General features: G+C 51.6%; 2 protein-coding genes and 1 long non-coding RNA gene across 3 annotated transcripts in view; 2 read left to right on the top strand and 1 right to left on the bottom strand.

Moving 5' to 3' along the window:
* Pi4ka (phosphatidylinositol 4-kinase alpha) overlaps positions 1 to 13965 on the top strand; it is a 121949-nt gene extending 107984 nt beyond the window's left edge. The window contains exons 22-34 of the mRNA XM_059277046.1: positions 2342 to 2462; positions 6754 to 6883; positions 8726 to 8796; positions 9665 to 9737; positions 9822 to 9892; positions 10779 to 10888; positions 11248 to 11352; positions 11439 to 11564; positions 11777 to 11897; positions 12170 to 12329; positions 13187 to 13276; positions 13486 to 13569; positions 13662 to 13965. Of these exons, the coding sequence (XP_059133029.1) occupies positions 2342 to 2462; positions 6754 to 6883; positions 8726 to 8796; positions 9665 to 9737; positions 9822 to 9892; positions 10779 to 10888; positions 11248 to 11352; positions 11439 to 11564; positions 11777 to 11897; positions 12170 to 12329; positions 13187 to 13276; positions 13486 to 13569; positions 13662 to 13713 (1314 nt within the window). The 3' untranslated portion in view covers positions 13714 to 13965. The remainder of the gene's footprint in view (positions 1 to 2341; positions 2463 to 6753; positions 6884 to 8725; positions 8797 to 9664; positions 9738 to 9821; positions 9893 to 10778; positions 10889 to 11247; positions 11353 to 11438; positions 11565 to 11776; positions 11898 to 12169; positions 12330 to 13186; positions 13277 to 13485; positions 13570 to 13661) is intronic.
* Positions 13966 to 15765: 1800 nt separating this feature from the next.
* Tmem191c (transmembrane protein 191C) lies at positions 15766 to 18811 on the bottom strand. Its single transcript, XM_059277443.1, has 10 exons — positions 18187 to 18811; positions 17911 to 18034; positions 17781 to 17831; positions 17627 to 17704; positions 17418 to 17474; positions 17247 to 17306; positions 17079 to 17143; positions 16928 to 17000; positions 16770 to 16804; positions 15766 to 16689 (listed from the first exon to the last, which is right to left on the bottom strand). The coding sequence occupies exons 1-10, from the start codon at positions 18339 to 18341 to the stop codon at positions 16482 to 16484; spliced, it is 906 nt and encodes a 301-aa protein (XP_059133426.1). The 5' UTR covers positions 18342 to 18811; the 3' UTR covers positions 15766 to 16481.
* Positions 17361 to 21572, top strand: LOC131922618 (uncharacterized). Its single transcript, XR_009382347.1, has 2 exons — positions 17361 to 18456; positions 21100 to 21572. It is a non-coding gene; the product is annotated as an uncharacterized LOC131922618 (long non-coding RNA).
* Positions 21573 to 22285: the final 713 nt, after the last annotated feature.

Genomic DNA, 22285 nt, shown 5'->3' with positions numbered 1-22285 from the left:
CTAGTCCCAGGTCACTCTTTAACCTAAGACATGGTCATTAAAACTAGAGTCACTAGGCATGTGGGGAGGGCTGAGTTAAACAATGGCCATGTATGCACAGGACCCGAATTCAAACCTTGGCATCCATGTAAAAGCCAGGCATAGCATCCCCTATAGACCTGGAGCTGAGGAGGCAGAAGTTCGAGGCTTCCTGGGACCAGCCAGCCAGTCCCGCCAAATCAGCAAGCTTTCGGTCGCTAAGAGACCATATCTCCAACACTAAGGTGGGTGAGGGACTGAGGTAGGGGACACTGACATGAAAAGAGAGGAGAGATCCATAAGACGGTAGCCATCAGTGTGCTGGCTACATGCTACTCTGTACCCTCAGCTTTCTGGATCCTGTCACTGTGGAATGCTGACAGCCTTATAAATGAGCTTTTGGAACCTAGCCTCTGTGGTTTTGTTGTTGTTGTTGTTGTTTTTGGTTTTTTGGAATTTTTTTTCTTTTTTTTTTAAACAGTAAAATATTTTCTCTGTAGGGGCTGGAGAGATGGCTCAGAGGTTAAGAGCACTGACTGTTCTTCCAGAGGTCCTGAGTTCAATTCCCAGCAACCACATGGTGGTTCCCAACCATCTGTAATGAGATCTGGTACCCTCTTCTGGCCTGCACTCGTACATGCTGTATACATAATAAATAAACAAAATCTTTTAAAAAAATATTTTCTCTGTAGAAAATGGTATAAATGATAACATTTCCCAATAAGCCCTTTTAAGCCAAGTGATAGCTGAATTATACATATAAATATTGATTAGATTCTGGGATACAGAAGAAACCTATCTTCATCTGTTCAGAGAGCTATGTTTTACTTAAGTTGTGTAAGTGAGATTCCTATTCCTCTTCCCCTTCACTGTTTGATTTACGGTAGACATCAGCTACTCCATATTCTAAAAAGATTTTAGCCTCCCCTCCTGAAAGTACGGTCAGCTTTTTCTTTTTTTCTTTTTCTTTTTTTTTTTTAAGATTTATTTATTTATTATGTATACAATATTCCTCCTGCATGTGTCCCTGCAGGCCAGAGGAGGGCACCAGATCTCATTATCAATGGTTGGGAGCCACCATGTGGTTGCTGGGAATTGAACTCAGGACCTCTGGAAGAGCAGCTAGTGCTCTTAACCTCTGAGCCACCTCACCAGCCCCACGGTCAGCTTTTTCTTCATCAGCTTGATACAGTATAAATTCTTATCCTAATAGTGAAATGTTTCACTAAAGCTTATTTATTTGGCCACACAACCGAGGGTCCGGGCCTGTACAGCCGGCACTTTGGAAAAAGGACACGGGGACCAGAGGCCTGGCTTTCCCAGTGCCCTCAGCACCAGCCAGAAGTGCCCACGGCTTAGCTCCATGTTGTGACTTCCTAGGACTGCCACACGCAGACCACCTGTCCTGGGCAGGTGGCCACCACGTGCTTTAAAACCAAAACTTATTATAAGCCACAGTCATCCTAGGGTCCCCCCTGCTATATAGCCTCCCTGGTTCTGTGGGTTGCAGTCTGATTGTCCTTTGCTTTATATCTAGCATCCACTTAAGAGTGAGTACATACAATGTTTGCCCTTCTGAGTCTGGGTTACCTCACACAGAATGATATTTTCCAGTTCCATCCATTTGCCTGCAAATTTCATGCTGTCATTGTTTTTCTCTGCTGAGTAGTACCCCATTGTGTATATGTACCACATTTTATTTATCTATTCTTCAGTTGACAGGCATCTAGGTTGTTTCCAGGGTCTGGCTATTATGAATAATGCTGCTGTGAACATAGTTGAGCATATATCTTTGTGGTGTGATTGAACATTCCTTGGGTATATGCTCAAGAGTGGTATGGCTGGGTCTTGAGGTAGATCGATTCCCAATTTTCTGAGGAACCACCATACTGATTTCCACAGTGGTTGTACAAGTTTGCACTCCCACCAACAGTGGAGGAGTGTTCCCCTTGCTCCTCATCCTCTCCAACATAGACTGTCATTAGTGTTTTTGATCTTAGCCATTCTGACAGGTGTAAGGGGGTATCTCAGAGTTAGCCTCTGTGTTTCTTGTATTTGACAGCAGTAGAAATTGAGAGTCATTGTTCTTAATACCAAGGGAACCACACAGGAGACCCAGGCCTGTATTGTGGACTTCATGCCTTGAGCCCTGGCCCATGAGTGGCCAGCCCCCGGCCCCTCGGCTAGACTTAGCCCTGATCCTAACGGGTACATCTACATAACCGAGCAGCACACAGCCACGTGGTGGGAGTTACCTCTCGCACTAGGCTAGGAAGACTTTCTTCCAGAAGCAAAGGCTGACTGTGGTCTTCCCTTCCTATAGATGGGCTATGTGCGTGAATACATTCTTTGGGCAGCAGCCAAATCCCAGCTTCTGGCACACCAGTTTATCTGGAATATGAAAACTAACATCTACCTCGATGAAGAAGGGCACCAGAAAGACCGTGAGTACTTTGGCCTCTCCCCATCACCACCGGCTTTCTCAGGCCCTGTGTGTGTGCTACCCCAGCCTGGGGACTATTCTATGTCCTGTCCTGTTGTGGCACCTCTCCCCCCTTAACATACAGAGTGGGACTTCCTTCGTAGAGCCCTTGCTGTGAATAAGATGGTATTTGCAGCTCCTGGGGTGTGTGAGGACTCCCTGCTGGCCAGGCACCTGTCCTGTCACAGGCTGGGACTGAATAAAGAGTGGCCAACTCAGGGGCAGGGCAGCTGTGCTCAAATGGAAGAACCTGTAAGCCCCTCACACATCTGCTCCTTGGTTTGCTCATGCACCTGCTCATCTGTGACAGGACTTTGCTGTAGCCCTAGAACTTACTCTGATTCTCCTGCCTCTGCTCCCAGACCTGGCTAAGTAGATAAAGGCACTTGCCATTAAAACTGCAAAATGAACTGAATTCCTGGAACACACCTGGAAGAAGGAGATAACAGATCCTGCAAGTTGTCCTCTGGCCTCCACATGTGTGCCATAGTGTGTGTCTATCCACACACACAAATAAATAAAGAGCTGAACACGCTGGCACACGCCTTTAATTGCCGCACTCAGGAGGCAGAGGCAGGTGAATCTCGGTGAGTTCGAGGCCAGCCTTGTCTAAGAAGCAAGTTCAGGCCAGCTAAGGCTACACACAGACCCTGTCTCAAAACAAAACCTTCTGTATCCACCACTTAGAGCACCAGGTCCGTGAGCACCAGCACAGGGCCACCAGCATCATCGGCCAGCACTGCCCCTTTCATTGGACCATAACGATTGCTGCTGTCACTGTAATGGTTACCATCACCACTACAGTTACTGCCACCAAAGTGTCCCCCTTTCTTTCCTGTAACCATCTCCTCCTTCTCCACCTTGGTTTCTATATCCGGGTCCACTGCCACCATAGCCTCCTCTGCTGCCATAACCAGGACACCACCACAGCCTCCTCTTCCACCGAAGTTTCCAGCACACCCGGAGTTCCCTCTGTGACACATAAAATGACCAGAGCTTCTCAGACTGCATCCCACACACTGCATCTCTTGTTTAGAAAGGGCCTTTCTGCACTTCACAATTATGCCCATTAATAGTAAAGTATTCTGAATAATTTCATCAACTGGATTGTGATCATCAAAAGTTTTTCCACTCTGCCTGTCTTCCATAACTTCTGTGGTTTCCATCTTGCCAACTTTTATTTCTGTTTGTTTTTCAAGACAGGCTTTCTCTGTGTCCCAGAACTCGCTGTGTAGACCAGGCTGGCTTCGAACTCAGAGATCTGCCTGCCTCTGCCTGATGAATGAATTGCCACACTTTTCAAAGTAGCCTCTCAGATTACGTCCTTCTGTGTCTCCTTCAAGGCTACCAACAACACTTTGTTCCCTGTTAAGTGGGCACCAGGCTTTACAGGCCTCTCTGGATAGACCTTTCTTTGGCTCCATTGCACACCCACCAAGCTGGTGTGGTGGGCACACATTGCCACATCCTCCTCTGCAACACAAAATTATTTTTAAGTCTCTAAACTAAAACCCTGGGCTTTTTGTTGAGGTCTCTCATTCCACACAGTCTGTCATTTCTCAGGATGTTCTCTTAAGCTGTCGTCTGTGGGTTCAAAACTCAGGCTGACAGTAACAGTTTCCTCAATGGCTCTGATTCCTTTGGATCATGGCCTGCCTCTGTCCATCCTCCTAGTGGCCAGAGCCACACCTATTTTGAGACTAGACCAGCCTCTTCCAGCTCAAGTTCAGTCTGGACCTATAGTTGTTTTGTTTGTTTGTTTGAATTCCTATCGCTCTAGCCAGCCTGATGGCACAGTCCTTTAATCCCAATACTAAGGCAAGTTCGAGGCCAGCCTGAACAATAGGAGACTGACACCACCCTCTTCGGCAGGGTCCTCTGTGTAGCCCTGGCTGTCTTAGAACTTGCTCTGTAGACCAGGGTGGACTTGAACTCAAGGATCTGCATTCCTCTGTCTCCCAAGTGCTGGGATTAAAGCCTGTCTTGAAAAAAGAAAAGAAAGAAAGCTGGGTGTGGTGGTGCATGCCTTTAATACCAGCATTCAGAAGCCAGAGGCAAACTGATCCCAGTGAGTTCCAGGCCAGCAGGAACTGTATAGTAAACCCTGTCTTAAAAAAAAGAAGCTGAGTGTGGTGACACATGCCTGGAGTGTGGTGACACAAGCCTATAATCCCAGCATCTGAGAGGCAGAAGCAGGAAGATCAGTAGTTCAGGCCAGCCTTAACTACATGACACCCTGCCTTTTAAGAAGGGACTTAGGATAGAATGTCTGCCTAACATGCACAAGGCCTGAGAGTCAATACTCAACACCTAACCCAAGCCAGATGTGGCGGTGCGCATCTGTAATCCTGGCACTTAAGAGGTAGAGACTGAAGGAGCAGAGCTTCAAAGTCACTTTGGGATAGCTGAGACCCTGCTTCCAAAAAGCCAGGTGTGGATGTGCCTGTGACCTAGCATTTAGGAGTCTCAAGCTGTGTAGCATGTAGTGTAGTCTGGGTTCCATGGTGGTGGTGGTTGTTCGCTTTTTTGTTTTTGGTTTTTGTTTTTTGTTTTTTGGGTTTTTTTTGTTTTTTTGGTTTTTCGAGACAGGGTTTCTCTGTAGCTTTGGAGCCTGTCCTGGACTAGCTCTGTAGACCACGCTGGCCTCGAACTCACAGAGATCCACCTGCCTCTGCCTCCCGAGTGCTGCGTGCACCACACCGCCCGGCTTTGTTCGTTTTTTTAAAGGAAAGAAAAATATAAAGTACAAAATAGAGAGCCATGAAGCCAAACATGGAGGGACATACATGTAATCACAGCATTCTCACTCAGGAGGTAGAAGCAGGTAGATCAAGGGTTCAAGGTCACCCTCAGCTCCAACCTAGAAAAATGAGACTGTGTCTCAAGTACATCAATAATTAACCAATCCATCCAGATGACCCAGTGGGTAAAGCCAGTAAACCTGACCTCAGTTTGATTCCCAGGTTGAAGGAGAAAGCCAGCTCCTGCAAACCGGCAAACCGTCCTCTGACCTCCACACAAGTGCCATGGCCTGTGTGCACCCCTGTATGCAAATGAACACCAGGAGCGGTACAGAGATTTGCATTCCCCGAGCTGAGAATGCTAAGACACTCAGGTCCCTGGGGCTGCTAGCCATCCAGCCTAGATTCTTCTCCAAACCTTAAGTGAGACTCAGAAACCAAAACAGACAAGGCTAAGGCTGACCTCTGCCTCCATGTGCGTGCATATATAACCCACATACCAAGGATCATCTCACAGAAGGCCAGGTGCTTCTCAGAACCGTGGGGTCTTCACATGTGCCCGGGGCCCTGCATGAACGTCCTGTTTGCTCACACACAATACTGAAAAGGCATGTTTTCAAGGTAGAGTATAATAAAGCAATAACTGTAACCAGATGTGGTGCACGCCTGTAATCCCAGCACCCAGTGCTAGGGCAAGAGGATCATGACTTCCTGGGCAGCTTGAGTGCTGTAGCTAGACCCTGTCTGGAAACAAGAACAAGTAATTCAGGCTGGGAGTGTGTTCTGGTTGATGGAATGCTTGCCCAGCAGGAACAAAGCCCAGCACCAAGTATGTTAAGAGTGTGGCACACATCTGTAGACAGCACCTGAGACGTGGAGGCACGGGTCACAAGTACAAGGCCAACCTACTTTCAGCCCTGTTTCAAAACAAACAATTCGCCAGGCAGTGGTGGCGCACGCCTTTAATCCCAGCACTCGGGAGGCAGAGCCAGGTGGATCTCTGTGAGTTCGAGGCCAGCCTGGACTACCAAGTGAGTGCCAGGAAAGGCGCAAAACTACACAGAGAAACCCTGTCTCGAAAAACCAAAAAAAAAAAAAAAAAAAAAGAATCAAAACAAACAATTGGTATGGCTTTACCTGGGCTTAGGTAACTAGTCAGACAGGCCCTACCTTGAGCTTTGCGAAGGGGCTAGCGTGACCAGTGTCAACAGTGAGGGAAAGGATGGCGTGTTGTGGCCTTTACCAAGTCTACAGAATCCATTCTGCATGCAGCTGGAGAGCCCCAGCTGACTGTCTAGCAAACATCTTTAACACTTAAGGGCTTTTGTTTATTTGGTTTGGTTTTTCAAGACAGGGTTTCTCTGTCCTAGAACTCTGTAGACCAGGCTGGCCTCGAACTCAGATATCCACCTGAGTGCTAGGATTAAAGGCGTGTGCCACCACTACCTGGCTGAGGGTTTTCTTTAAGGGTCCCTGTGGCAGCCATAAAACTCACCATCTCTGTCTCCTCAGCTGACATCGGTGACCTTCTGGAGCAGTTAGTGGAAGAGATCACAGGGTCCCTCTCAGGCCCAGCCAAAGATTTCTATCAACGGGAATTTGATTTCTTCAACAAGATCACCAACGTCTCAGCTATCATCAAGTAAGAGAGACAGCCTTCTGAGATGTCTGTCTTCATCCCACCTACCCCAGTCTGTGTTAGCCGAGGTTCTCCACTCTGGGGGCTTTCGGGGCATTACCTATTAGCATGAGCAGGCAGACTATCATTGGCATTTGACATTTGCCCAAGGTGACCTAGGAAAAAGAGCATTGGGCACAGTTCTTCCCAGCTTCCTCCACTCCCTAACCTGCCCTCAGTGTGTGCAGGCTGCTCCTGGGGAATTCCCTGAGGTCCCTGACCACACACAGAAGGGTGGGGAAGGAGGTCAACTTACAAACACCTGAGACAATCAGCTTAAGAGGACCAATGTAGCCGGGCGTGGTGGCACACACTTCGAATCCCAGCACCTGGGAGGCAGAGGCAGGTGGACCTCTGTGAGTTTGGGGCCAGCCTGACCTACGTGGTGATTTCCCAGACAGCCAGAGCAACATAAAACACACACACACACACACACACACACACACACACACACACACACACACACGGGGAGGTGGGGAACAACATGATGTCTTCTTAGTGATAGTGTGCTAAGCACATGTGACAGCTGTAGCAGAGGAAGAGAACGGTGTCCCATAAGCCCCTGCAAGGCTGCAGCCCCAGGGACCTAAAACTCACTGGAGAGGTTTTTTTTTCCTTGGGGTGGGCGGTGAGACAGGGTCTTTCTATGTAGTCCTGACTGTCCTGAAACTCACTCTGTAGACCAGGCTGGCCTCAAATTCACAGAGATCCTCCTGCCTCTGCCTCCTGGGTGCTGGGACTAAAGGCGTGCGCCACCATGCCTGCCCTCACTGGGGAGTTAAAGGTGAGGAACTGTCCTTAGCATGTGGGCCTTTGGGAGACTCCCAGATTCAACTCTGCAGAGAGGTGCATTTCCAGGGCAGTCATGACCTGATAACAAAGTTGTAGTTACCCTCAACCTCACCCTAGCCGAGCCAGGTCGCAGGGGCTTACTAGCAAAGGTCATACGGTAAGTTATAGAAATGGCTTTTCAGCCGGGCGGTGGTGGCGCACGCCTTTAATCCCAGCACTCAGGAGGCAGAGCCAGGCGGATCTCTGTGAGTTCGAGGCCAGCCTGGGCTACAGAGTGAGATCCAGGACAGGCACCAAAACTACACAGAGAAACCCTGTCTCGAAAAACCAAAAATAAAAAAGAAAGAAAGAAAGAAAGAAAGAAAGATGGGGGCTGGAGAGATGGCTCAGAGGTTAAGAGCACTGACTGCTCTTCCAGAGGTCCTGAGTTCAATTCCCAGCAACCACATGGTGGCTCATAACTATCTGTAATGAGATCTGGTGCCCTCTTCTGGCCTGCAGAGTCATACATGCTGTATACATAATAAATAAATAAATCTTTAAAAAAAAAAGAAAGAAAGAAAGAAAGAAAGAAAGAAAGAAAGAAAGAAAGAAAGAAAGAAAGAAAGAAAGAAATGGCATTTCAGCCCAGTACTGGGTAGGGCGCCCCACGGCCACCTGTTCTCTCAGTGCCTCAGCAGCAGCACACACCCCGCAAAACGTGGGGGCAGAGGTCAAGAAGCAGCTCCACTCCAGCCCCACCACCCTCGGGGCCATGGGGCTTCTTGGAGGAATGCAGGGCAGGCGTTGCTGTGGATGGTTTCCTGAGCCTGGAGGAGCCAGCTGTGGTGGGCGTCAGTGAAGCAGCAGCACACCCTGAGCTCTGTCCCTGGAAGCCGGACCCTTGTGCCTGTCTGTCTGGACAGTTTGTGCAGAGGATACCTTTGCCCTCCTGGCTCTCTGGCCCCACATCTGAGTGCCTGGGGTCACAGCTATGTGCCACCATGTCCAGAGTCTGTCTGTCTTGTTTCTCAGGCCCTACCCTAAAGGCGACGAAAGAAAAAAGGCTTGTCTGTCAGCTCTGTCTGAGGTGAAGGTGCAGCCTGGTAAGCTGGCAGTGGGGGCCAGTGAGGCAAGAGGGCGCTGCTGTCCTCCCTGGGTGGGGCTGGTATGGAAACAGGGCTTGGCCAGCCACATCACACACTTAGGGCCTCCATCATCGGACACCGGAGGGATGAACTTCCTCTTGTCTGCTTAATGGACACATTTACTGAGTGTCTGAGTGCTGTGAAGAGGGACCATGACCACAGCAACTCTTACAAAGAAAATATTTAATTGGGGCTGGCTTACAGTTCAGAGGTTCAGTCCATTGTCCTTACAGTGGGAAGCATGGTGGCATGCAGGCAGACATGATGCTGGAGAGGTAGCGGAGAATTCTATGTCTTGATCCACAGGCAGCAGGAAGAGAACCGTGAGCTGCTAGCCCTGGCTTGAGCTTCTGAGACCTCAAAGCCCACCCCACAGTGACACACTTCCATCCAACAAGGCCACACCTCCTAATATGCCACTCCCAGTGACCAAGTATTCAAACATATGAGTCTATGGGGGCCATTCCTATTCAAACCACCACACCGAGAAAAGGGAGTACCTGACTGTGCATGGAGCACAAAGAAGGAGGAGTGTGTTGAGAGCATTCTGGGAGTCTCCACTGAGACTTGACCAGGCAGCAGCCAGGGTAGTTGCCACAAGCTAAGGTCCAGAACCTTCTGGAAAAGTATCTCCTGGGAGGAGGCGGGTTGATAGCCATCTAGATGGATCATGACTGTCTGCATCTGGAAGGACAGACCTACAGTGAGCACAGGACACGTCAGGGTCCTCATAAGGCTGCTGTGCATGTGAAGCCTGTGTCAGGACTGTTTGTGGCTCCCTGTGGTGACATGTAGCTCCCTGTACCTCTCTTCTGTGCCTACCCAGGCTGCTACCTGCCCAGCAACCCTGAAGCAATTGTGTTAGACATTGACTATAAGTCGGGAACACCGATGCAGAGGTGAGTACCCGCCCCACACTCTGAGCCATCCTCACTAGGAAGCCTCCGCCGCCGGCTCCGTCTCATGTCTACTTTCTCTTTCAGTGCTGCGAAAGCACCGTATCTGGCCAAGTTTAAGGTGAAGCGATGTGGAGTGAGCGAGCTTGAAAAAGAAGGTCAGTAAGGAGCTCCTTGAGGTAGAGGGTGTCTCTCCTCTAAGTGCTGGTTTGTTACAAGCATCCTCTAAAAGATGTCTGCCGTGCATCTACCTGTGGGCTCACCCCTCCTCTGGAAATGGCCCTAGAATCTGCTGCCCCTCACTGGAGCCCAGAAATCCCATCCTGAGCCCAGTCACTGAGCTTTGTAGGGCCCACTAGTTGCTCCAGGCTCGTACAGAAGAGCAATAGTCTGAGTGACACACACAGAAATGTGCAGCCTCACAGATCCAGAGGCTGACATCAGCATGTAAAGGGCATGCTCCAGTGAGGGGGGTTCTCCGGCTCGTCCCTCCTGTGGTTGTAGCAGTCCATAGGGGTGATACTACTTAATCTCTGCCTGTCTCATGTGGTCTTACACGTCTCTCTTAAAAGGACACTTGTCGCCGGGCGGCAGTGGCGCATGCCTTTAATCCCAGCACTTGGGAGGCAGAGCCAGATCTAGGACAGGCACCAAAATTACACAGAGAAACCCTGTCTCGAAAAATCAAAAAAAGGGACACTTGTCATCTAGTATGACTCTTTTAACATGATTGCATCTTCAGATACCTTATTCCAAATAAGATCACAGTTGTGATTTGGGGTATGAACTCTGGGTACACAGGCCAATGTGGATATGTCTTCAGTGGCCTGGCTGTGTTTCAGCCCTGAGTACTCAGCTTGGCCTGCAGGGGGCTCTGTTTCAGTTTCTTGTAAACTTTATGTTCTTAGGAAAACTCCTGGCCCTGTGGTTCTATGTGACAACCATGTTTCTTGGAACCCCTTAGTGCTTTGCAGAAGCGACTCTCACGATCCTCCTAGGATCATTGCCTTCGGGCTCACAGACAGCACCCCTCCCCCACCACAGGTCTGCAGTGCCGTTCAGATGCCGAGGATGAGTGCCGTGGGCAGGAGGCTGATGGCAAGAAGATCTGCTGGCAGGCAGCCATCTTCAAAGTGGGGGATGACTGCCGACAGGTGACAGACTGGCCTTATTTAGGCTGTCAGGGCAAGGCACTCTCCCCTAGTGACACCAAGAGCCCCTCGTTCTGTGAAACGTGACCCTTTTCTTCACTGTATGACTCAGGTGCTGTGGCGCCATTAGAGCAAACCCAGAACCCCCCCTCCCAGCCCCACCCTGCGCCATTAGTGCTCAAGAAGGGACGGCCTCACTCACACATCCTCTGGGCAATTCTGTGACCCCCCAACCTGGGTGGGCAGTGAGGCTGCAGCCTGCCCCTTCCCTTGCTGTGTCAGCCTCAAGGGCCACTAGTTCCTGAGTGGTCCAGGGGCTGAGGGGAGGACCCTGACTGCATCCTGTGCCTTCTCCGGTCCAGGACATGTTAGCCCTGCAGATCATCGACCTCTTCAAGAACATCTTCCAGCTGGTTGGCCTGGACCTCTTTGTTTTTCCCTACCGGGTGGTAGCCACTGCCCCTGGGGTGAGTTCCCGGAGCATGACAGGCAAAGGGATCACCAACCACACCCCAGGTCCCACCTAACTGTCCCTTCCTCCTGCCCTTCCTAGTGTGGGGTGATTGAGTGCATACCGGACTGTACCTCCCGAGACCAGCTGGGCCGCCAAACTGACTTCGGCATGTATGACTACTTCACACGCCAGTATGGGGACGAGTCTACCCTAGCCTTCCAGCAGGTAGCTGGCCCTGGGCCTCAGCTCGCTGTCTACCTCTGTCTTCCCCTGTTAGGAGCCCAGTCAGTGCCCCAGAGCTTTCTCTTAGTGTTACAGAACAAGAGCCACAGGGTGCAGGAAGGACTGCTGCCTGCTGTCCACACAGCTGCACTCCCTGCTGGGAGCTCTGCCGCTAAGGGGGGGCGCAGAGTGAGACCCCAGCCCTCTCCACACAGGCACGCTACAACTTCATCCGAAGCATGGCCGCCTACAGCCTCCTGCTCTTCCTGCTGCAGATCAAGGACAGGCACAACGGCAACATCATGCTGGACAAAAAGGGCCACATCATCCACATCGGTCAGCCAGGCTGTGCCACACCACTCTCCCTTTCCCACTGTAGAGAGCAAGTGTGCCCAAAGCCCCGGTTAGACGGCTGTAGAGCAGCCAGCCCTCGGGAGCGGGAGCTCGAGTGGCAGCCACACTGTTGGTAGACGCCGACGGGAAAGCTGGCGGGTGGCTCTGCTTCCCCCCCACTTCTGGCCATGTGTGGTCCAGTCCTTCTCTGCAGGAGATAAACCCCCTGACCTCACTCCGGCCCCAGTCCCAGGCAGCCTTTTGGGATTTTGCAGACTTTGGCTTCATGTTTGAAAGCTCACCGGGCGGAAACCTTGGCTGGGAACCCGACATCAAGCTGACAGATGAGATGGTGATGATTATGGGGGGCAAGATGGAGGCCACACCCTTCAAGTGGTTCATGGAGATGTGTGTCCGAGGTTATCTGGCTGTGCGGTGAGCCCGTGGGTAATGTGGAAGGGCTATCAAGGTGGGAAAGAATATCCATGCCCCCTGGAGGGAATCACTGACAGACACCCGGAACTCCAGCTCCGGGATCCTCTGCCCACTCTGGCTTCTTGAGGCACTGCACACATCCATGCATACACTCAAACACGTGGACACATATGAATTGTCTTTGGAGACATGGTCTCACTATGTGGCTCTGGCTGTAGAGATGGCTTAGCCATCTCTTTAATAAGGCAAGATTCACAACCCAAAACTTTTTGTTTGTTTTTCAAGGCAGGGTTTCTCTGTGTAACAGCACTGGTTGTCCTGGAACTCACTTTTAGACCAGGCTGGCCTCAAACTCACAGAAATCCACCTGCCTTTGCCTCCTGAGTGCTGGGACTAAAGGTGCACGCCACCACTGCCTGGTGATAAATCTTTAAAAGGTGCCTTCTAGTCACCTACATTTGTGAGCAACTTCCTACTCTGACCTGCCAGCTACATTCTGTAGTCTCCCATAGCTAGCATCATCATCTACCAGCACCCTTCAGCCTTGGGGTCCCCTCTGGACTTCCTGGCCACCCTTTCACCAGCCCCAGCACCTCCAAAGCTACACGGTAGAGATCGGCATCAACTAGATGTCACATGGAGTATTGCTTTGCCACATCCCACATGCTACTGTGGTTAACACCAAACAGAGCATCCTTGAAACCACAGCTGGAAGCCTGGCGTGCTGGGGACAGGGAAGGACTGCATGAGCTTGGCTGAGGGAGGCGGGCAGACTGTGGGAAAGTGGCAGATGGGTCACAAGACTGAGCCGGTCCCTGCTCAAGCTGGCCTTATCCCCACCCTTGCTGTCTCCACAGGCCTTACATGGATGCAGTCGTCTCCCTAGTCACACTCATGTTGGACACAGGCTTGCCCTGTTTCCGAGGCCAGACAATCAAGCTTTTGAAGTAGGTGCCATTTGGGGAAGGGGCTCCACCTAGAAACCTTTTATGTACCCTTAAACCACAAAGCAGACAGGGTTCCTGGAATAGCAAGATGGCCTTGAGCTCCCCGAGTGGCCTAGCAGTTTCTGGAAAGGGTCAGGGACCACACTAGGCCACACCAGAAGGGACCTGGCCAGAACAGATTGCCACAAATGCCCTTTCATCTCTCCCAGACACAGGTTCAGCCCCAACATGACAGAGCGAGAAGCGGCGAACTTTATCATGAAGGTCATCCAGAGCTGTTTCCTCAGCAACAGGCAAGTCACCCGCCATTCCTGCGCTTTCCCAAGGGCGAGCATGTGGGAGGGCTCCCAGGTGGTGGTCTTCACTCCCTCACTTGGCCTTTCAGGAGCCGGACCTATGACATGATCCAGTACTACCAGAACGACATCCCCTACTGATGGGCAGGCAGTGACGCCTCGGCTGCCCCCAGCAGCTCATACTGTTAGCATAGCCTGGGCATGGAGCTGGGACAGCCACCTGCAACTTGGGTCCCAGAGACTGACAAGCGTGTGGTGGTGCTGTGTGCACAGGTGTGAGTCTTTGTTTGCACTGGACACATTCCCTACTTGTTCACCTGTCTTACTACATAGGTACATGAAGTATTTTCTTGTGTAAACTTGGAAAAAATAAAAATCCCAAAATGTGCTGCATTTGCTTTGTTTGCTAGCCTCAAGTCTGGCCTGCGGTGGAAGCCGCTCTCGAGTTCCTGGTCCTTCAAGTCACATCTAACTTAAGGAGTCTGGTTTTGGTGCTGAGGATCAACCCCAGGGCCTGTGCATGGGCAAACACCCCACCCTAGTTGTGCAGCCCCAGGCTGTGACCACCAGGATTAATGCCTCAGGCATCTCCAAGGGGAGACTTAACCAGGCTGGCCTGTGTCTCCACATCTCTGTAGTTTGGTGGTTAAAGTTCTTGCCTGACATGCACAAGGCCCATCTCCAACGGCCCCCAAAATGAAAGTGTCAATCAGTAGACGGGAATGGACTTTGTAGGGCAAGGATGAAACTGAGAAATAAAAGTGAGCCTAGGGATTGGGGATTTAGCTCAGTGGTAGAACGCTTGCCTAGCAAGCTCAAGGCCCTGGGTTCGGTCCTCAGCTCTGGGGAGAAAAAAAAAAGTGAGCCTAAGAGTAGTAGCCCAGGGCTGGAGAGATGGCTCAGAGGTTAAGAGCACTGGCTGTTCTTGCAGAGGTCCTGAGTTCAATTCCCAGCACCCACATTGTGGCTCACAACCATCTGTAATGAGAGCTGGCGCCCTCTTCTGGCCTGCAGGGACACATGCAGACAGAAGCCTGTATACACAATAAATCAATCTTTAAAATAAAGAGTAGTAGCCCAGACCTGTGACCTGGCGACACTCCCAGCCTTGCTTTTTGTTTGGTTTGGTTTTGTTGTTTTTCTACACAAGGTTTCTCTGTGTTCATAGATCTCGCTCTGTAGACCAGGCTGGCCTCGAACTCACAGAGATCCGCCTGGCTCTGCCTCCTGAGTGCTGGGATTAAAGGTGTGCGCCACCACCTGCTGGTTTTGGTTTTTTGTAAGATTATTTATGTGAGCCGGGCAGTGGTGGCTCACGCCTTTAATCCCAGCACTCGGGAGGCAGAGCCAGGCCTTTAATCCCAGCACTCGGGAGGCAGAGCCAGGCGGATCTCTGTGAGTTCGAGGCCAGCCTGGGCTACCAAGTGAGTTCCAGGAAAGGTGCAAAGCTACACAGAGAAACCCTGTCTCGAAAAACCAAAAAAAAACAAAAAAAAACAAAAAAAAAAACACATTATTTATGTGTATGAGTATCTGCATGTAGTTTGTGCACCCTGACCACACCTGGTGCGCGGTGAGGGGCCAGAAGGAGGCATCAGATCCCCGGGACAGTTGCAGGAAGTTGTCAAGCAACTGTTTTTTCCTGAATACTGGAAACGGAACCCAGGTCCTCTTTAAGTGCAGCAAATGGGGGCTGGAGAGATGGCTCAGTGGTTAAGAGCACCGACTGTTCTTCCAGAGGACCCGGGTTCAGTTCCCAGCACCCATATGGCGACTCACAACGGTCTGTAACTACAAGATCTGACACCCTCACACAGACACACATGCAGGCAGAACACCAATGCACATAAAATAAATAAAATTTAAAGAAAAAAGAGCAGCAAAATGCCCTTAACCATCTCTCCAGCCACCCCGCTTAGTTTCCTGAGATAGTCTCCCATTTTCCGGAGCTCACTAACATGCCCATCTCTACCTCCCCAGCACTGAGGTCACTGACACCACCACCACATCCAGCTTTTTTTACATGGGTTCTTGGGATCAACACAGCCATCGCCCCAGCCAAGGAGCTGAAGACTCCAATGGATAAAACTAATAGGCTGCTGGATGCGATTAACCTTAACTAGAGCAGGTGCTTTCTCTGTGTTCATCTTTATAGACTACTTTGTCGGCCATTAAGCGAGTCACCAAAAAAAGTATCAGAAAAGCTGTTTATTTAAACGCCATGGTGATAGCTCAGCACTCAAATGCTTAGTCCAGTCCCCAGGACGGAATAAACGACACCTGGTGGATGGCTCATGCCCGCAATCCAAACACTCACGAGGTGGAGGCAGGAAGGTGAGTGGTTCAAGATCACTCAGCTACATTGAGTTCAAAGCCGGGACAGCCTACTGTGAGACCCCACCTCCAAATAAGTAGTTTGTAGCTTATATGCGTAGGGTCAGAATTCAACCCAGATTCATTTCCACTAAGCAGGACATCCCTCGTATACTACTAGCACTATCAGTGAGCTTATGCTGTGAGGAAGTTTGGGTTTGGCGAACTCGAACCTGCCCAGAGGGAACCCCAATGTTGCGGGAGATTTGGGATAACTGCGCATCCCAGGAAAATAATCCACACACCACAGAGGGGACCTGACAGGCCACCATCCATCCTGCCCAAAGTTCAGGCTCACAGTAGCAAACGACTCCCTAGGGGATCAGGCTGGTGCTCTCGGCAGCGAGGGCTGTGAGAAAGGACAGCCTGGGCACCGGAGCAGCCCCACTGCGGACAGGTACCCCTGCGCCCAGGTGACAAGGGGTCGCTGGGCCCATAGGAACACACGAGCTCCACCCCCGCCCTTTTCACACAGGCAGGCACCCCAGAAACCACAAAGGAGACAGAGGTGTAGGCGAAGCCGGGTGATGCTTGCTCTAGGCTGGCAGCAGTCCGCGCGGGCGCAATTCAAGCAAAGGCGACAGCGTGTAGCGCAGCCGCCGGAAGACCGCGTCCGAGCCGAGACTACTCGAGAGCCCCGGGCCGACGGTGTCGGGCTTTGCCAGCACCACGTAGAGCAGCGGCAGCGCCAGGAAGCCCAGCGGGAGCAGCAACAGCGTCTGCAGTGCGCTGAGCGCCCATAGCCTGAGGAACCACCAACGAACGCGTGGGTGGTGGCTCGGAGACCCCGAACCCGGACCGCCGGACCCCCGCTAGCCACTCACCTGATGCTCCCCGCACCGCGGAACAGCCGCGTTTCCTGCAGAGAAAGGGCGGCATCCAGCTCTGCGCCAGGCTCTAGCCAAGTCTAGTCTCTCCGAGAGAGCCGGTCGCCCGTAGCGGGTGGGTCCCAGCTCCAGCCCGCGCCCCGGCCCGCGCTCACACAGTCAGCCCTGGCCACCTCCTCCATGAGTGAGCCCGCGCAGTCCTGCACCCGACGAGGCTGCAAGTTCCACCTACAGGACAGGCACGGAGGTGGGCCACCGGGCCCGGCTCAGCGCTGCCCTGCCGTCCTCCCTAATCTCAGCCCTTACGGTTCCGAGCCACCTCGCGTGGCATCCAGCGCAGCCGCTGCCTCCATCACCTTTCCCTGCAGCTCCTGGAGGGTGGCAACAGGGACTCAGGGCGGAGGATACGGTGGGCCGTGGATGAGGCCGCGGGGCATTGGGAAGTGACCGGCTCTCAGAACCGCGGGGCCGCACCTGCAGGACTCCACTCTGCTCCTGGAAGCTGGCCCAGGCCTCTTCCGTACGCTGCGCGCTCTAGAAGCCCGGGGGGGGGGGGGGGGGGGGGGAGGGACACACCTTGGGTAAGCATCACCAGGACATGCTGTCCCCACGAGCCCTCCCCTCAGAGGCCAGCGCCGTTCGCACCTGTCGCAGGCCCTCGGCCTGCATGGTGAACTTGGCCTCTGCCAGCTCCAGGTGTTTCTTCGGGAGGATCCAAGTGAAGTCAAGAACCTGCAAGCCTCGCACACCGCTGTGCCCCGAGGCTTGGTCCCTAGCCTTCGGGTCCGATGCTCCACCCACGCAAGCGCGGCCCCGCCCACAGCCAGACCCCGCCCACAGCCCCGCCCAAGTACCTGCAGTGCCATAAGCTGAGTCCCCAGTTGCTGATCCGCTCGCTGTTGACTCAGCTGTTCTCCTCCATAGTAGAAAAGCTGGGAACGGAGCTTGTGAGTGCCTGGCTTATGGGACTTGGGGGCGAGGACGTGACCTGAGACCCTCTGTACGTACCTGGCTGGACAGCTCCTCCCACTGTTCCTGCAGCTTCCGATTGTGTTGCTCCTGCGGACAGGGTCCAGGCTGTCTATGCCTCTCCGCCCGCCTCGCCACCCCGGGCCCCGCCTCCTGCTCTTGCCCGCACCAGGTCCAGCCGGTGCTGCTCCGCGGCCTCCAGCAGCCCACGAGCCCGCTCCGCGCGCTCCCGCGCCGCCTCGCGCGCCTCCCCTCGCATAGCCCGCGACGCTTGGCTTCGTCTCCGCTGCAGGCTGCCGGGCGGGGCAAATTGGCCAATGATGAAACTAGGGCGCAGGATCCTCTGGGAAGGCTCACCGCCAGCCTGAGCGTTCCAGGCTGAGCTCCCACCGCCCGGAGCCGAGACTGCCAACAAGCCTGCCCTGGGGCCTCGGTGCCCTCGCACCTGCGCTCACGCTCGCGCAGCTCGTCCAGGCGCCCGGTGAGGCTCTCGCTCTCGGCTTCCAGCCCACGCACCAGCTCCTCCAGCTCCTGCTTCCGCAATCGGCCATCGCGGTTGTCCTTCTGCAGCTGCAGCAGCTGCTCCTGCGCCTCAGCCATAACTCCAGCACTCTGCCGGACCTCCGCCGCCGGGGCGATCCGGTGGCCCGCGTCACAATGGGCAGCAGAGGGCGCCAGAGCCCGACCCGAGAGGGGTCACGCCCAATCAATTCAGGTACATACATTTTATCAAAGCCGGACTTAGTGGCCCACGTCTATCATCCTGTCTCCTGGGGTGTGGGAGACATAGAGATCAGAAGGCTACATGTGGACCTGTCTCAAAATACACACAAAAGTATCAAATCACGATCGGATCGATAACGAGTTAATAAAATTCTAAGGTTAAGACCAGACTTGACAGTTCATGCCTGTAATCCCTGAAGTCCAGAGGCTGAGGCAACAGGATCATCACCTAGAGTTGAAGGTCAGCATAACTACATAGCAAGAAGATCCTGACTGAAAAAAAAATGAAACTGAACTACCACAGTAACTGTAATTACGAGATAAACCAGGTGTACCTCCCCTTAGATTCTGAGTAACCACGCAAGGGAATACCAGAATTTTGAGAAAAACGTTTAAAATTAAGTTCCTTTCATTTTCTCCCCCCTGTGTTGGAACAATGATGACTTTGATGTGGTCTCAGTGATTGGACTTTGGCTAGCACGGCACCTTGCCGAGCGAGGGGTGACAGGACAGTGAAGGGGGGGAGGGGTCTGAGATGCTTGAATGCCATGGCATTCTCTTTTCTCCATGTTTTTAGCTCTAGAAAACCCTTATTGATCGGGCTTGTTGAGTGGTCTGGGTAGGAAGAGGATGATCGGGTTTTGTGATCTGGGAGGTTCTGAGAGTACTGGGTTTCTCACACTGTAGCCAGCCTGGTCTTGAACTCAAGCCTATCCCCCTGCCTACACTCAGTTCAAAAAATTTTCTACAATTGGTTTTTCCTTATGTTGATGTTGTGTGTTGTTATGTACCATGTGTGCAGGTGCCTCAGAAGGACCTCTGATCCTTTGGAGCTAGAGTTTGAGGTGGTTGTGAGCCCAGTTGGGTGCTGGGAACTAAATTTAGGGTCTCTGGAAGAGCAGCAAAGTGCTCTTAACTGAACACTGTGGCTTTTCACAGTCTATGGTGATCTAGTTCTCTACAGAGATTTTAAGAAGCTAATTTCTTTAATAATTTGGAGGATAGACATTTCCGATGCTGTAATGAATATTTAATGAAGCATCATAGCCTCATTAGGGAGGCTGAGGGAGGGATTTTGCTGCAAATTCGAAGCCAGCCTGGACTTCGACTACAAAGGCTCAAACAAAACCTAACAACGAAAAGATTTCTTTCTTTCTTTTTCTTTTTCTTTTTTTTTTTTTTTAAGTGGGCTGGGGATACTGCTTGGTTGGTAGAATCTTTGCATACACAAGGTGTTAGGTTCAAAGCCGGGCGGTGGTGGCGAACGCCTTTAATCCCAGCACTTGGGAGGCAGAGCCAGGCGGATCTCTGTGAGTTCGAGGCCAGCTTGGGCTACCAAGTGAGTTCCAGGAAAGGCGCAAAGCTACACAGAGAAACCCTGTCTCAAAAAAAAAAAACAAACAAACAAACAAAAAAAAAAGGTGTTAGGTTCAATCCCCAGTATCATACACACACACACACACACAAGTCAATTATTTATTTAAAGGAAGGGCTGTGCTATTTGATAGCTCTGGCTTACCTGAAACTCCCTTGCTGTCTGCAATGTGCCTGGCCTAGAAATCCAAAACCTTCAGGTACCATCAGCACATTTCAGATTTCCAGGATAGGGTGCTGTGTGTCATGTCTATACAAATAGTTCAAAACTCCAAGTCTCTGAAACCCATGGCCCCAGGCATTTGGGAGAAAGTGTTTGAACACTTGGTTTTTGTATTTGCTGTGTTGGGGATGGAGACAGAGCCTGGCAGACTGTGATGTGCCCTCTCCCTCTGAGACCCTAGGTCTTTAGTGCTCCCGTGAGACTCCTCCCTCAGCCATCACCCACTCCGCAAGGCCTCTCCTTCCTCTTAGCCTTTGACCAGCCCCCTTCGTCGTCTGTCACTCAGCAGGCCCACCTGCAGCTTCGGCAGCTGCTCGGTTTTACTAATCTCGGACTAGCTCTTTTGTTGGATTTTGTTCTCTCTCGTTCTCTGAGACAGGGTGTCATATGTTCAGACTGACCGGAAACTCAACGTAGCCAAGCATGAGCTGGGCCTCCTTACCCTCTCCCATCTCACTGCCCAAGTGCTGAGACCACACACTGAACCTCTGCGCCTGGCCTTCTCTTGTGGTCAGTATTTGTTGCTTTTATAATATAATAACAATCATTTCTTGCTAAGTAACCTTGGCTCGTCTGTAGGCCTAGTTGACCTCCAAACTGTGGTAATCTTGTTTTTGTATCCAAAGGCTTGTACCACTATCCCTGGCTAAAGAAGAAAAGCACTGTACTATGTTAAAAAGGTGAAAGTCGAGGCAAGATAGAGAAACAAAATTAGGACATGGGAAAGGAAAGGAGCCTCCACCCCCACCCTGGAGTCTCTTACCAGCGTCAACATTTGCTGTGGAGGATGTTGTTTACAGACACTGGATGCTAACATGGCAATGAATAGGCTTAAGGCCTGAATGTGTGTGACCTTGCATAGGGTATTAACACACACACACACACACACACACACACACACACACACACACACAGAGAGAGAGAGGAGAGAGAGAGAGAGAGAGAGAGAGAGAGAGAGAGAGAGAGAGAGAGAGAGACGCATGCATGCACTTTTGAAACTCAAACATGACTATTAACTTTGCATCCCTGTTTTAGCAGTAATCTGAATGGGTCCCCTCTGAGACCTCCCTGGGATCTCCAATCTCAGGCTCCTGGGCCAGCCTTTGAAGATAACAGCTTCAGTCCTGCCTGTGACCATTGGAAAGAGTAACATTCAACTCCACTTTAAAGAACCAAGGCAGTGGTAGCGCACGCCTTTAATCCCAGCACTCGGGAGGCAGAGCCATGCGGATCTCTGTGAGTTCGAGGCCAGCCTGGTCTATAGAGCAAGTTCCAGGACAGGCTCCAAAGCTACACAGAGAAACCCTGTCTCAAAAAACAAACAAACAAAAGCCTCAGGAAGTCCCCGAGGCTGACCAGATGCTCGAGACAGAGACCAGCCAGCTACCTGAAGAGGTTCTGACTAACTAGGCTTCCTAGACCCCTCCCCTGTGCCAAGCTGCCTGCAGGCTGTGCGCAGGTTTTCAGCTCCCTGGGGGCAGGGAACCCAAATAAAAGCATTGGTTCAACAACTGCTTCAGCGCCTTGGGCTTTGGTGGTGTGTATCCATACTTTAGTTGGTCATCAGTTTTCCTATCTGGGGTCAGAAGACTTTGTTCTCATCTCCAAAGGAATAAGTCCACCAGAGACGCCCACATCCACACTTGGTTATGTCTTGCTTCTTCGAGGAGTCCACATCTATGCTCTGGGGTGAACCATTTCTTCTGACATCTCTTACCCCTCATGCTTCAAGTCCGAATTATCTTAGGCTAGTGACATGCTCATCATCAAACAAGCCCAGTAAACTGAGTTCATCTACAGACCCACAGTTGTCCTCTGACCTCTACAGAGGGAGGTCATGGCACAAGTGTGCTACTCTCAACATCAGACACACAAAAATTAAGTTTCATTTAATGTGTCTGGGTGTTTTACCAGCATGTCCATGCACCATGTGCATGCAGTACCTGTGGAGGCCAGAAGAAGGCATCAGAGCTCTTTTTTTTTTTTTTTTTTTTTTTTTTTTTTGGTTTTTTGAGACAGGGTTTCTCTGTGTAGCTTTGCGCCTTTCCTGGAACTCACTTGGTAGCCCAGGCTAGCCTCGAACTCACAGAGATCCGCCTGGCTCTGCCTCCCGAGTGCTGGGATTAAAGGCGTGCGCCACCACCGCCCGGCTATCAGATCTCTTAAAATGAGTTACATATTGTTTTGAGCTATGGGTGCTGGGAATCCAACCAACTCCTCTGGG

Source organism: Peromyscus eremicus, chromosome 12, assembly GCF_949786415.1.
Source record: "Peromyscus eremicus chromosome 12, PerEre_H2_v1, whole genome shotgun sequence".
Taxonomy (NCBI): domain Eukaryota; kingdom Metazoa; phylum Chordata; class Mammalia; order Rodentia; family Cricetidae; genus Peromyscus; species Peromyscus eremicus.
Note: the sequence above shows the minus strand (reverse complement) of the source record. Positions and strands in the feature narration are given on the sequence as shown.

Excerpts from the sequence above, each read along its gene's own strand:
- Tmem191c (XM_059277443.1), bottom strand. The coding sequence starts at position 18,341 with ATGGCTGAGGCGCAGGAGCAGCTGCTGCAGCTGCAGAAGGACAACCGC. Across the intron at positions 17,705-17,780 it reads GGGAGGAGCTGTCCAGCCAG|CTTTTCTACTATGGAGGAGA; the intron begins GTACGTACAGAG and ends CTCCGTTCCCAG. Across the intron at positions 16,690-16,769 it reads CGCGGTGCGGGGAGCATCAG|GCTATGGGCGCTCAGCGCAC; the intron begins GTGAGTGGCTAG and ends GTGGTTCCTCAG.